The sequence below is a fragment of the Anopheles gambiae genome, chromosome 2, assembly GCF_943734735.2.
Source record: "Anopheles gambiae chromosome 2, idAnoGambNW_F1_1, whole genome shotgun sequence".
Taxonomy (NCBI): domain Eukaryota; kingdom Metazoa; phylum Arthropoda; class Insecta; order Diptera; family Culicidae; genus Anopheles; species Anopheles gambiae.
Window position 1 is genome coordinate 46052719 of NC_064601.1, and position 13950 is coordinate 46066668.

Below are 13950 nucleotides of genomic sequence, written 5' to 3' on the forward strand. Positions count from 1 at the left end.
TCATGTGGCGTTAATGTTTTTCTTGTTTTGTTGTAATCCACCGCTGCCGTTGTTTCGATATTTATTACACTTGAAGTGATGCCGGTTTCCCGTTCGGTAGAGTCGATATCAGCACGACCACGCCCATGTCGTGACAAAAGGGGGGTTGAATGTTTTTTTCTTCACCTCACTGTTGTTTTGATCCGTTTGTTTTCCGTGCGACATTTTCTAAAGAGATGTCCATGTGCATGCGTGCTGATGGTAAAACAGGAGGATATTTCTTATTTTAGTATTTAAAAAAATGCAAATTTATCAATTTATCCAAAATTATTTAAAATTAAAAAAAAAAATCACAACAGTCGAAACATAATAAACAGTAGGACCTTCAATTAAATATATTTAAATAAATCTAAATAATACTTCCTAATTGGTAACACATTCTGTAATGTTAATATTTTTCGAACTGTTCTGTTGCATGCTGTATTTAATGAATTTAACCACTCATAAACCTTGAATATTTTATTTTTATTTTTTTAAGTTTATCTCACATTTTTTTTTGAGAAACTGTTAGCGCTTGTTTAAGCCATAAAAATAACAAAGGATAAAGTGTTTGCTAAGGTGTGACAGTGAGTTATTTTGATTTTTGTTTATTCTGCAAAAAAATATGAATGAAAAGAATGGACAGAACTCAGACCGTAAAGTAGTGAATGAACCATTTTCACCCGGATCTTCTCATCTGTCTTTCAATCGTGACTGGTTCGACCGATTGATCGATCGATCAAGAGACGATATTTTTTTCCATTCCGTCACGACCAAAATTTTGAAACCTTCGAACTGTCTGCACTAGCAGCATTTCAACGTGCGACTGTAAACAAACACTTGCGTCCTTATCAAAAGGCGTCAGGTAAAACAATATCCTGCAAAATACAAAATAGCTCAATTCTACGTCTATTTCTATTAATAATTACACTAAGTTCCTCAAATTGATCCACAATGGGAGGAGTAAGGTTGAACTATTACTCTGGCCCCTGTGGATGCTGCCGAGGTTACTAACCAAAACGGAATGGTTGTTATGTGCAATCTTGCTGAGCTGCTCGCTCCTCTACGCACCGAGATCGGGTTGGACTAGTGGTTGTCTCTGTTGTCCATTGCAAACAATCGCAGCGAGCTACTGATTGGATGGTTGATCGTGGGAGCCTTAAGTCCGGTATGGCTCGCGCTCGTGTATCGTGTTCGTGTGGTTCTGCTTGTGTCGAGCCGTTTTAACCTTTTTATCCACAGCTTTGGTGCGGTGTACCATTTAAAATCTGCGATTAAATTTATATTGAAGTATAAACGTAACAATGTCACAAAATATTACATGTTTGTTTCACAAATAGAATTAGAAAATTAAACACTACTAACCGGAACTGATAACTAGTTATATACTGTGGAATTATCTAGATAAATTCAAATTAGCATTGATTTCAAACTGTGAGTATTCACAAATACATTTCAAACATACTACAAACTCATATCACAATGAGATCGTTTCACAACAAACTCTACGCTGTAGTGCGGTGTACAAGCAGATCGCAGACACAACGGATAACCGGTTCCGATCGGGCCGTCCTCGGCAGTGGCGGATGCTTGGTCTCCAGCACCGGCGGGCGATCGAGCTTCACGCGGACGCGACACTCAACGACCGGTTCAGTATGTTCGCTGTTCGTTTGGAATAAAGTCAGACTGCTTGAGGTTTGCCGGTTGCATGCAGTACAATCGTACCGCCGTTGCTAGATCGCCGCGATCGTATTGTTTTGAGTACCAGTGAATGTTTCTTTCAATACAGTTCCATTTACTAATGTGTTTTGCAAAATTGTTGCAATCGTGTAGTGCGCGTGAATGTTTTACTACCTGTGGTTGTGAAAGAATTGTACGTATGAATGTATAGGGAAAGGTGGTGATTTTGTTTTAAAACAATAGTGTGCAATTTGCTGTGACGATTACCTTAAAGCAAATCTACTCAAATGGTAAAACATTCAATAAGTTGTACTATGTACAAACATGAAACATCTACCGTCATTTCGTTCCAGCGCGCTCAAAGCGAGCAACACAAAAAGAAGCGAAACAAGTGTTGAATCGCTTACCAGCTCAAATGTTGACCAAAGTGATTAGCGTTAAATTAGCGAGTGAAATCAGAGCAATGTGAGGTGAATGGATAAGCGCGAAATGCGTTTATTTTTTCACTTCCGCACTTCGGCCCTTCTGCAAGGATTGTGAAGTGAACGTTTGAAGTATGTGTATATATGTATGTATGTATGTGTGTGTGTGTGAGTGTTCTGATACGCGATCGTAGAAGAAGACGCAATCTGAAACGTTTTCGAACTACGATTGTACATAGCAGTTCACTGAATGTGATAAAAGTGACAGCACAGGATATTTGGAGTTGAGTGATGTTGTGAATCTTCTTCTTCTTCTTCTTTGGCTCAACAACCGTTGTCGGTCAAGGCCTGCCTGTACCACGAGTGGGCTTTGGCTTTCAGTGACTAATTAATTGATTTCCCCCCATAGCAGGATAGTCAATCCTACGTATGGCGGCACGGTCTATTTGGGGATCGAACCCATGTCGGGCATGTTGTTAAGTCGTACGAGTAGACGACTGTACTACGAGACCAGCTCAAAGGGTGAATCTAAAAGTGTATAAAAAAAGGAAATTTAAATATTGAAACAAGCCGAGTGAAAAGTATAAAATTAGTGAATTTTGTTTTATGATTTGTTGTATAAATTTACAGTTAATATACTGATATGATTTTAATTATAATATCATAATGATGTAACAATTTATAATGAAAACTAAAGTGAAGTTCATATTTTGGTCAACCCATGTGAATAATTTGAGTATTTTTTTTGCTCTCACTATGAGAAATTAAAATCTCGTACAAAAGACTTCTACGATTGGCATACAAATAGTAAGCGACGAACCTGTACCAACTTATACCAACCCTGAAGACCACAATGAAACATATTATACTCAACCATATGTCGTCTAGACAAGCTCTACAGTTTCTGCATGAGTGTGAGTGCGCATGTGAGTTTGTTTGTATGATAATTAATTTGAGTCTTTTTTTCGTCACCCGATTGGATTTGGAGCAATTCCTTGATGAAGTCGATAAAACACACTCCAATTAGAGTATTGTTTGCACGCTGGTGATGAAAAGCCTAGCAGACTTGTGAAGAACCATTGACTGTTGACATCATTTTCATCAAAATAATCCCGGACATAGGATGAGTGCGTTCTGTTGTTGCTGCTTTCGATAAATGTATTAGAGAGTGCCCTTCATTCGTTGCCCTTTATCAATTGTTGCGTGTAGTTTTATTCAATTCCGTGTTGCTAATCAATTATTAGTAAACCATTCAAACATGGTTTTCTAGACGCTACACGGTAACAAAATACATCTTCTCATAGTCACATTGTACCCGTGCCAACGTGAGCAGTAGTTTGTTTTGCTGCTGATTTCATACGCTACGGATGCACATTTTCACCTCTCCCGTCTGTGATAAAATTCTTCAGATAGCAAACAACACATACGACACACGCGTGGTGTTTGCCGAAAAAGGGTTAGAGAAAACGCGTAAAGCCGCTAACGCAACATGAAACACTCGTTGCATTGTTACTATCAGTGAAAGGGCGGCGATGATGGTGCTGCTTGCGCTGGTACTGCAACTGAAGCTTCCCGTCGACTCGAAACACCGTACATTGGTTCCTATCAGCCATCATCGGTATTAGCATCAAGATAGGGACAAGCATCGAGTACTACCCGGTTTTGCTAGTCGTACACTGTGTGATGAGGCGCTGAAAAAGTGCATACAAAAGCGCTGCACTAGGGAACGGGAATTCGATTGGTTGCGATTCGATAAGCTTCCTGCTGTGACCCGATTATCAGCTACAAGACCCATCCGGGAAGGGTGCTGTACGATGAATCTTGTGTTCCTCCACTTGGTCACTAGCTAGGTAATATTGAACCAGTCAGCACAACGAGATATTTATGAAAAATGTGTATAAATTAGCCTTCAAAATACACAATAAATTGTAAGTAAGTAAGTTACTCAAAAACATTCCTCGCAAGTGTCGAGGCGAATAATAATTTAACTAATCATAAATTTTTACACAAAGCAAGTCAAACAGATCACGAATTTCGCTACAGACAACACATCTCACCTGTGTATTGTGCATCAGTACTTTACTAATAACAAAATAAGCCATGTTTACTTCACCTTCCCTCGGTATCCACAAATGTCGGTCTTTTCATAACCACCCGGAGAAAAAAATGGTTTAAATACAATCCAGTAGTAACGATCACCTAGCGGGGGCGCTCCGATCGATCGAACCATTTCGAAACGCAACAAGCAAATCGAATCTTTCAACTACAAGCTCTTTGACCCTTGGTGATCGATCGGTGGGTCCGGTCGGAAGCAGTAACGAAACGGGAGCAACAATCGGCAAACAAACGAAAAATAAAATCTTTCAAAAAGCCCGATTGTACTTTGCTGGCGACAAGTATCAAGATCGATACAAGAAAGCGGCACGGCAAAAAAAAGTAACAAGAAAATCGAACCTAATCGAAAAGAATCCAGCAGCTTAGCCGCATCGGGAGAATCGGCGAACCCCATTCCCATAAGGCACGTTCGATCCTGTAGGCCAGGATGTGAACAAACGCGCTCACAGAACATTGCATTTGGCTGCTTCACGATATCGTCCGGGCGCATCACCCTCAAGCTGCCTTCCACCATTCAAGCCCTCAATATCGATCGTTGTCGGAGAACAATGTCTTGTTCAAGATTTCTATATTGTCAACATAATATTTGAAAATTGTGTCTCATTTCTTTCACTTTTCCCTTCTCCATCCTTGCGATCTGGAAGCCATTGGGCGTCTGGGACATTATGATCAGCGAGGAAAGGATGGTAGGCGAAACAATCGGGAGAGTGTTATCGCTCGTCCGGGACATGGTTTGATATTTTACTATTTTATTCCAATCCAAAAGGCACTCGTATCGGTCGGCAACATCGCTGCTGTTGACGGTCGCCGCTTTGGAATGTCGCCAACATTTTGGGCGCCCGGTGGACCGATCGTTGGCTGGGTGGGTTCGGATGGTATGGCACAGTTCTGCGTTGGTGACTCTGTATGAGTGTGTGTAGTTTTATTTTTATTGCGCTTGTCTTAATTTCCTCCCCATTCCGGGTCCCTGTTCATGGTTGTGCAGATTAAACGAGAGAAGCACAGAAGCTGACTCCCCTTCCTACTGCAACAGGCCGGTAGATGGCACCGGTCTGGGTGTGCAATTGCAGTTTGTTTTATTTTCCCGTGTATTTTTTTTTTTGCCCATTCGATCGGCGAAACACACGAATCTTTCTGGTGCTGTGAAAATCGAAGAGAGCAAGAAAAGGAACAAGCTGCATGTTTGGAAAGGTAAAATTTATTTTATTGAAATGGGAGACCGGGAATGATTTCTTTTGTTCTGCACAATCGGTAATATTTCAAGTGCGAGCAAGGAAAAATCAAACAAAACGCAAACCCCATTCTGGCCGTCTGGCCGCAGATATTGGGTGGTATTGCCGGGTGGATTTGCAATGGAATGGTTTTTCTTTGAACGGTGTCGTCTTTCTATTTTTTTGTGTGTGTGTATCATTTGTTGAGCGCTTGCTAACTGTTTGTTTCCTTGAGTGGCATCGCTTGCGGGATCCACTGAATAGGGTCACTTCGTAGGCTGGCTCAGTGTTTTATTTCTCAGAAGCTTCTGTTTTGAATATTACCCGAGCCTGCGCTTGAAGACATACAATAATAGCTGCAGGCACTAAAAGTTAAGGTGGATTGGTGTGCTTTACCGAACATGATACGGGCTGCGATATGATAAGCATTGGGCAGGTCATGCTAATTTTGAGCGGGTAATTTCAAACCATTTAAAATATGAAAGCTTTCATTGCTTTGATTGGTCTGTTCAAGATCATTTATGTTGCATTACATTTCTGATATGACTTCCACCAACGCCTTTTAATGATGAGCTCTGCGTTTGTTAGTTGCATGAAATGAAATCATGAAGATGACGTTTATTAATGTTTGCGTTCATACATCTCTTTTAAAAACATTCAATAAAAAAAAATGAGATACATTTTTTTAATTGAAATAAAAAGTCATGTGGGGCTTTAAATGATGGGTGGGGCTTTAAATAAAATAAAATATATATCTATATATTTTTATTATTAGTATTAAGTAGTATTTTCCACATGTCTTTAAGATATTTTTTAAATATCTTAATATCATTTAATATCATAATTGTTTTGTTAATTTAATTTGACATGCAAACTAAAAAAAACATGGTTAAATAAAAAAAAATTCAAATCTGTATTAAAAATAATCGTAGATTCTGTAGATTTAGTAAATAATTTGACATCGATTGGACCTAAATATAATGTAAACATAATAAACATACTGCGTTACATGTAGTATTGGTATGTTTGCCAGCATTCGAATCTGAATATCGCCTCATCTCGAGCCAATCATCCCTAACGAGTGTAGCTTCGTATCACCACCATATCAGTTGCGTTACAGCAACAGAAACAAATTCCGAATATCTACTTTTATGCATTTTGCTAAGGATGCAACAAGCATGATCATTTTTCTATCCATGCATTCTTACACTTACTAACATTTAATTTAGGGACTGGGATCGTGAGGCAAGTAATAAACCAAACAGCCACGACACGACCTATCTCCTCGCTTTGAGTCAATGCACAGCAGAATGATAACGAAATTGTACCTACTGTCGTGGAGTAACTCGAGCACGAAAAGCAATGGAATTCCTTAACAGCTTCGAATCGAAGACACTGTTTGCTGTCGAAATGACACCGATATGCACGCTGTGCAGTATGCAAGTTAGAAGTGGAGGCCTAGGCAAGCGGCCCGTTTGCCCGTAGTTTTTATGGTGGGAACCCACTAACTCGTGGGTGAGAAGTTTTATGACGACCACCGGTGTTGGCGGTAGGACGATAAACTGGGCAGCAGGCATGATTTTTCGCCACGCGGATGTCACGATAAGCGCCACCGTTTGCTTCGTTTCAGGGTCGAACAATCGGTTTGTTTCGTTTGTTTGTGTTTTACTGAGTCCGATTAGTAGCGATCAAATGTTCTTTTTTGCGTTTGCTATAGCATTCTGACAAAATTTATACTGTACCATCAATGTACGATTATTGTACAATCTTTAGGTTGAAGTATTTATTGGATTTTTTTTTTAAATCCAATCGAATAACCACATCTTTCAGCAGTATAAGTATGAGAAAATAAAGGCTTTATATAAAGACATGTTAAGCCATTGTGGATCCTACCGAAAATAGTAATTTACTCACTAATCCACCAGTTTATGAAAAAAAACATCCCGACGGGTTATTCCACAAGCGACGTATATGATTCATTGATCACTCTATCGCAAAACTCGTCTCAACTTGTTGATAACGCATTGTGTGACCAGTGCTAAGGATAAATATCCCAAAGCGAGTCCACGTTTTTTCATACCATGTTGCTTAGCAGTTTTGATTATACAAAGATGCCTCTAAACCTTTTAATGTGAAACCCTTTGTCCCACTCAAAGCCCTCTTGCGGCGGTTCGATATCAAAATTAAAATGTAACCTATTTGTCAAGCTCCGTAAGCCCTGAAACAACGACGACCCCAACTAGACAGAACATTCGGTAGTGCGTCAGACTAGGCTGAGCATGATTGGTTACGGCCGCTGAGAGTAGATACCACCGACGCCTAGGAAGAGGAGGTAGGGAAGTTGATTCATCTAAGAAGGAACCCATTTTTTCCTGCTTTACTGCCACTCACCGAAGCAACATGTACTGCCCGCATGTTTTTCCTGGATGCGCTTGTTCTGCGCCGTTTGTAACTACAAGCAAAGACTCTGACAATCTGGACCATAGATAGCGCCATTTAGCTTGACTGATTTTTCTCGCTTCCTGCAGTGGGGACGTTGGACCATTCTCGCACAGTGCTTAGGTATTGAAAATACAGTGAACTTTATTTTACATGACGCTTGTTTATTTGCAACACGGGTTTGTTTGTTTGCTTTTTTTTTGGTTTGCAAATGGTGTTCCGTTTCCGTGTGTTCCTGTTTTTATGGGCAAGGGTAAGGGTTTGCTAGACTGGGTCGATGATTTGCAGAGGTTAGCTATGCTTTTGACTTTTCTTGTAGAGCATGGTTGCGACATGCAACAGTTTAATTACAACCGGATCAGGAAAGGATGAACACTAGATCAATGGTTGTAGAGGATCACTATAAGCCCTAAAAGGTTGAAATTTGTGTCACTTTGAAAATGTTACGTTTGTCTATTTATGTTTGAGAGAATTTCATTTTTATACCATAACAACAATTTCACTTGGCCGATTTGCAGTCCGAATGCTTTATTTTTCTGCTTTTTGCATCCACTATGCAGCTCATTTGACTCCGTCCAAACCATACTTTGAAACGTAAACGCAGCTCATTACCCTGGACAAATGTACAATCCGCAAGAGAAGTCGCGAAAAAGACAAAAGACAAGAAAGAAAACAAACAGGGTCGTAAAATGGATCACTCAAACCGATACCGATCGAACACCAATCGTTCAGTGGAAAAACTTTTCCTTACTTACCAACACAGCCGTGTCTGCTAGTTGGCGAGCCTAATTTTCCCACCCGCATCTCATTTGTAGGTCAGGAAGCTTAGCCAGTTCATCCACCACCGGCCATTGTCCTCTACCGCCCGCACTGCACCAAAATCGATCGACTGGCTCATTCCGTCGAACCAGCGAGCGAAAGGTTGTCATTTACACGCCCGACCTACTACAGGGGAAGAAAAAAGGGCTCCACCCCCTGAGCGCGAAGGGGTTGGTTAAATTTATCGATCCCATTCCGGGCGAACAGTAGACAACTGACAACCCGCACAACGCATTTGCTGACACTAACAAGATCGTTTCCATGTCGCGCCGATGTCGTTCCGGATGGTGCGCGCAAGGGTTCCCATCCTGGTGCTGGCCAGATTTTTCCTCTCTGCGTTTTTGTTTTTACCGGTACCCGTCCGTACCGTACCGTTCGCTATGGCTCCCGCTTTGTTTGTGGCTCGGAAAGCTCGTTTCATTGGCGAGCAGTCGGAGACGCGTCTGGGACATGCTGGGAGACCGTGCCGGATGGTAGCGCCCGGTGGCCAACCGGTAGACTTTTTTCTTTAATGACATCACTTTGTTACGACAACGCCTCTCGCGTGGCGGCCAGGGGTAGGTGTGAAGAGTGAAGATTGCCAATGCTAACACGGACACCCTGCGTGCTGGGTTCGAAAAGGACCAAAGGCGATACTGGGTGCGTTGGATTCAAGACGCCACCAGTACACGCAGTTTCCCGGGCGAAGATGTCATTTATTTTGCGTTACCACCTGGGGAGGAAACCCCCCACCAAGACTCGCGATCGAGGGAGGGATGAAATCGATGGAGCAGGGATTTGCCTCGTGTTGATTGTTAAATGTACCGCTGGGGATGTTTCAGCGTGTGGGAAAGGTTTCTCGTCTGGGATGTTTATGTTGTGAAGCGTTTAAGCATTAAAATTAAAATGTACCCTGAAGACAACCGAGATAAATTGGACTTGCAAGTGGAAAGTGCATTCGTTTCTATTAACATCAAATGTATGATGCATTTTTAACTTGCAGCTTTGAAATAATTTAAAAAATGTTATTCAACAAAAGCATCACATTAATAGCGTGAACTCCCTCAGCAAAAGTGTGAAATATACTATGTGATAAGTCATAAGCAAAGCTTCGTTCCTTAAACTCCTATAAACAATGTGTGTGCGTTAGAAGTGCATCGGGTTGTGAGTGCGAATGTGTATGTTCTTTTCCAGTAACAAAGGCTAACCATCAGCTGCAAAACGTCGTCGGCAGGGGAAGTAACAAAAATCTCAGCAAATATGTTCACCAGGTGAGTAATAAATTAAAAGAACGTTTGACACATCTGGCTCTTTAAATTATTTTAATATGATCGTCTAGCTCGGCTAAACAAATCAAACAAATGTACGCAAGAGTCTGTTGCCTAGTAGGACGTCAGGCGAGAAACCTGCCTCCGAATTTGCTTCCTCGACTGCGTTAAATATTTATAGCTTCTACGGGCACTTTAGGGGAACATTGTTTTAATTAGTAATCAACAACATCATCGCTGCCAGGGCATTCTGTGCTCGTGTGTTTATCTGTATTACTTTAGCATCGCAAGGAATCCACGCAAATGGAGCCATTTAATTCGCCATACGATCGATACATGATCGTGATGCGTAAAAAATGACCAACATAAAAAAAAAAAAACAAAACCAACCCAAATCGTACCAGACCCCTGATGGTACCCCCTGGCCGTACAGAGGAAAGGCAACAGAAGCATGCAAATTAACATTCTCCAAACATAAGCGCCTCGTAAAACATTTCGACGCTTCCCTTCCCCACACGATGTGGTACGCGCACCGGGACAAGAACCTTCCTTAGAATACTACATCTCGGTTCACTTGCGTTTGTTTCTTATTTTTTCATTTTGGTTTTGTTCTTGTGTGTGTGTATGTGTTTCTGTATGCCGATGCTCTTCTTTTGGGAATGATTCTGCCTCCTTCCGCCCGTTCCCGTTCCCCAGCAATTGGACGGTCCTTAAATGAGTCTTACACGCGCCACACGTACACGTTCCGGTATGTCGGCTTCTTGGGCAGTGTGATGGAGAGGGGGTGAAGCTTCGCTGGCCGGTGCGGGGTACGTTGGATCTCTCGTCGCTCGTCACCGGCATTCGTGGGTATTCATTATTGCCGTTTGGCGTGTGGCGTTGATTATAATAGACCGCCCAAGAGCAAGCAAACACAGCTGACCAGAAACAAACAAAACAAAACCTATTCGAAAGGTTCGTACTGAAACGGAGGTTAGGTTGGCATGAGGAAGCATGGGTGTGGAAGCGATTCTGGCAATGCCACCTTAAAAAAACGCCGTCACACACGTCTACAAGCGTGTGTACTGAGGGCAAATCACTCAAACAAACTCGGGACCAAACATTTTAGATGACCACCTGTCTCTCTCACTCTCAGCTAGCCTTTCTTCTTTTTAGCTTTTCAAAAATGCGGTTAGGTAGACGGCAGGATAAGATCTCAAACCACCCGCGAGAGCAACTGCCGAAGCAAACGTTTGATGGGATTAAACCTAGCGGGCCACCACTTAATGTGTGAACAATGGCTAGGTTAATCAAATTTAAGAGCTCCCTTTTAGACTCCAACCTATAAGAGGCTCGTCGAACCAGCGGAGGAGGGTAATTAATTTTATAGGCTTCTGTAGCTGTGTGATCGCCGTGTGTTTTCTGCTTTGCTCCCTTTTATTGGAGCTTTTTTGGCTACACTACGGGACCTGGCAGGGTACCTACAACAGAGGATTAATTCGTCACACAGAATCATCCGGTTCGGGAAGAAGGGATAGGCTGTAAATCGACGGACAAGCTTATTGATTTTGTTGCTCCATTGTACCATTTCGTTGGATCGACTGATGGACATTTTTATGGGGTGTTTTCATCCATTTTTGGGTGGTTTAATGTATTAACAGACGAGATGGAAGACGGCGTAATAAGAGGCAAGGTGAGCATTGATTTTAATGGTTGACACTTGTTGCTATCCAGGTGATCGTTTAACGCAGGGGTCTCCAAACTTTTCACTTCGCGGGCCGCATAGCTTTACAAATATCGGTTTTGAGGGCCATTTTGATGTCACCTTTATTCGAATATTCGAACATTTTACCTTGCTTTTAATGAGAAAATACCAACTGAATTTACCAATGTTGACAGCTTTCTATTATTGAAGCTTTATTTTAAACATAAAAAGTTAACATTGTAATTGCGATTAAAATAATCAAACTAATGAAATGTGTGTTTAAGTCTTTATAAAGTTATCACGGGCCGCATTATAGGCTCTCGAGGGCCGCATGCGGCCCGCGGGCCGTAGTTTGGAGACCCCTGGTTTAACGGTTGTCGCTACAACTTTAGAAAACATATAACAACATGTGGGCTAAACTATTTATCTATCTTTAGTGTCCTAGCAAATTTTGCAGCATTATTCCAGCACTTTAGAGTACTATCAAGAAATATGTTTTTTGAAATTATATTACACTGAAAAAAAGGTACATTATATTGAAATACATGGTTCTTTTATTCCCTCTAGAATTAAACAAAAATCATGGAAAATACCAACACTAAATCAAGACAAACTTCAGTCTTATCACTCGCATAGGCTTATACATATGTTTCGCTTTGAGGCTCTTCTTATAGCAAAAAGGCCCCGATAAACATATGAATAAATGATTGAAACAAAAACAAAACATTGCTTTCGGTTCGTTTTGGCAAACCGTATCCCCCGAAAACCCCCTTGCCCTACGGTACTCCTTGTGCTGCAAAGTTGTTAATGTACACCAGATACGCTATCTCGATTCCCATTTAATACATTATGTACAACAGGCGGCGCTCTCCTAAGCGCGTGATTTATAGTGGTCCCAGAAATAAAACAACGCAACGAAGCTTGTGACGGGTGCGCTAGAGGCGCCTTTTTTGTAGCCTCCATGGTTGTTCGATTCATGTTTTTTATTTTGTTTTCAAACTGTTTAAAGGCGCCTTTTGACAGCATTTCTGTGACGTTTAAATGGCGCTAGACTTCTTGTCGTGCCGTGTCAGTAATGTCTTTCTCCATTTCCCATACAGACTGCAGACCTTACTGCTCCCGAAAATCGATTGTACGTAATGTGCAATTAGTGTGTGTTACAGTTCTATCAATCAAACCACCGGCCGTCACCAAGAGTCGGATCGGAATTAGTGAAGCAGGGTGTGCAAAAGCTTTTAAGTGATCGCCCGTCCTAAGCGATTGTTGGTGGGCTTTTAAAAGGAGACGCTAAAAATAGACCATCACTGCTAGATGGACGGCCCATAACGAAAGCATCGTGTCATAATGTGAGGCTACATCTAGGACAAGGCATGAAGTTTGATATGTTTCTCTATTGGTGCGCACCGCACCGTTCGGAGAACGGTAGAAGTCATCACAGGTGGCTATATATTTTGACCCAGGGTTGATGCTCGACACTGCTACTAAAATCAATTTATTCAAACGATTGATCAACCGGCCGGCACACTGATTTAGGAAGAAGGCCACCCGTCTGCCGTTACAGTTCATCGAGCGGTATGCCGCTATGATTCCCAACTCTACGGATCAGGATTGCAGAAGTCATCAAGTTTGACGGTCAATCAAGGTAGCTTGCCTATTGTACGTCTGGCCCGGCAATAGGGGATAAAACAGAGTGTCGATTAAAACGAAACACCTCTATGGTCCATGTTTTAGGGAAGAACATTATGTCCATCGCTGTTCATGTGTTTCGTTAATGCAAGCTGTTCGCTTCAGTTATTCTATACGAAGACTTTCTCCTCAGCTTCGCACTGTACCCTTGATGATCTCGTTTTCTCCAACACAACAGCACCTTCGGGTCAAGATCCATATATTTTTCTCTTCTGCTCTTACACAAAGGTAGCAAGTGGAATTAACCTCAGCGATCGATAAGTCACACATCGATTCTAATTGCACCACCAAGCTGGGGCGCGAGCTTCCGAACGGCCAGCTCGCGTTGTCTACACTACGGCTTTCTGCGACCGCTCTGCACCGGATTTGGATGAGTGCACCAGGTGTGAAGTGTTCGTGCAAACACACTGATCTTTGCCGAGGAAGCCAGCCGGGTGATTAGCCTCCGAACGGTTTCGGGTACGGGATGGTTGGTAGTGAAGTTTTTTAGGTTTGCTGGTATACATGTGTCGAATGAACTAGTTCCGATGATCTTCACCTTCACTGGGTGCCATCTATTGGCGATCTCCTTGAGGAAGATCATGAACTTGTATCGTAACTAAGTGTGTATGTGTGCGATGGCTCGAGGA

At 41.9% G+C, this 13950-nt stretch overlaps 1 protein-coding gene across 5 annotated transcripts in view; it reads left to right on the forward strand.

Annotated features, from left to right (window-relative positions):
• The first annotated feature begins 1663 nt into the window (after nt 1-1663).
• Nucleotides 1664-13950, forward strand: part of LOC1278785 (uncharacterized) — a 100801-nt gene continuing 88514 nt past the window's right edge. The window contains exons 1-2 of one of the 5 annotated variants that reach the window (XM_061646628.1): nt 1664-1915; nt 9752-9954. In XM_061646628.1, coding sequence (XP_061502612.1) covers nt 9944-9954 — 11 coding nt within the window. In that variant the 5' untranslated portion in view covers nt 1664-1915; nt 9752-9943. Of the gene's footprint in view, nt 1916-2893; nt 4049-9686; nt 9955-13950 lie in introns of those variants that run through there. The other 4 variants (XM_061646630.1, XM_061646629.1, XM_061646627.1 and 1 more) reach the window with 4 other exon arrangements.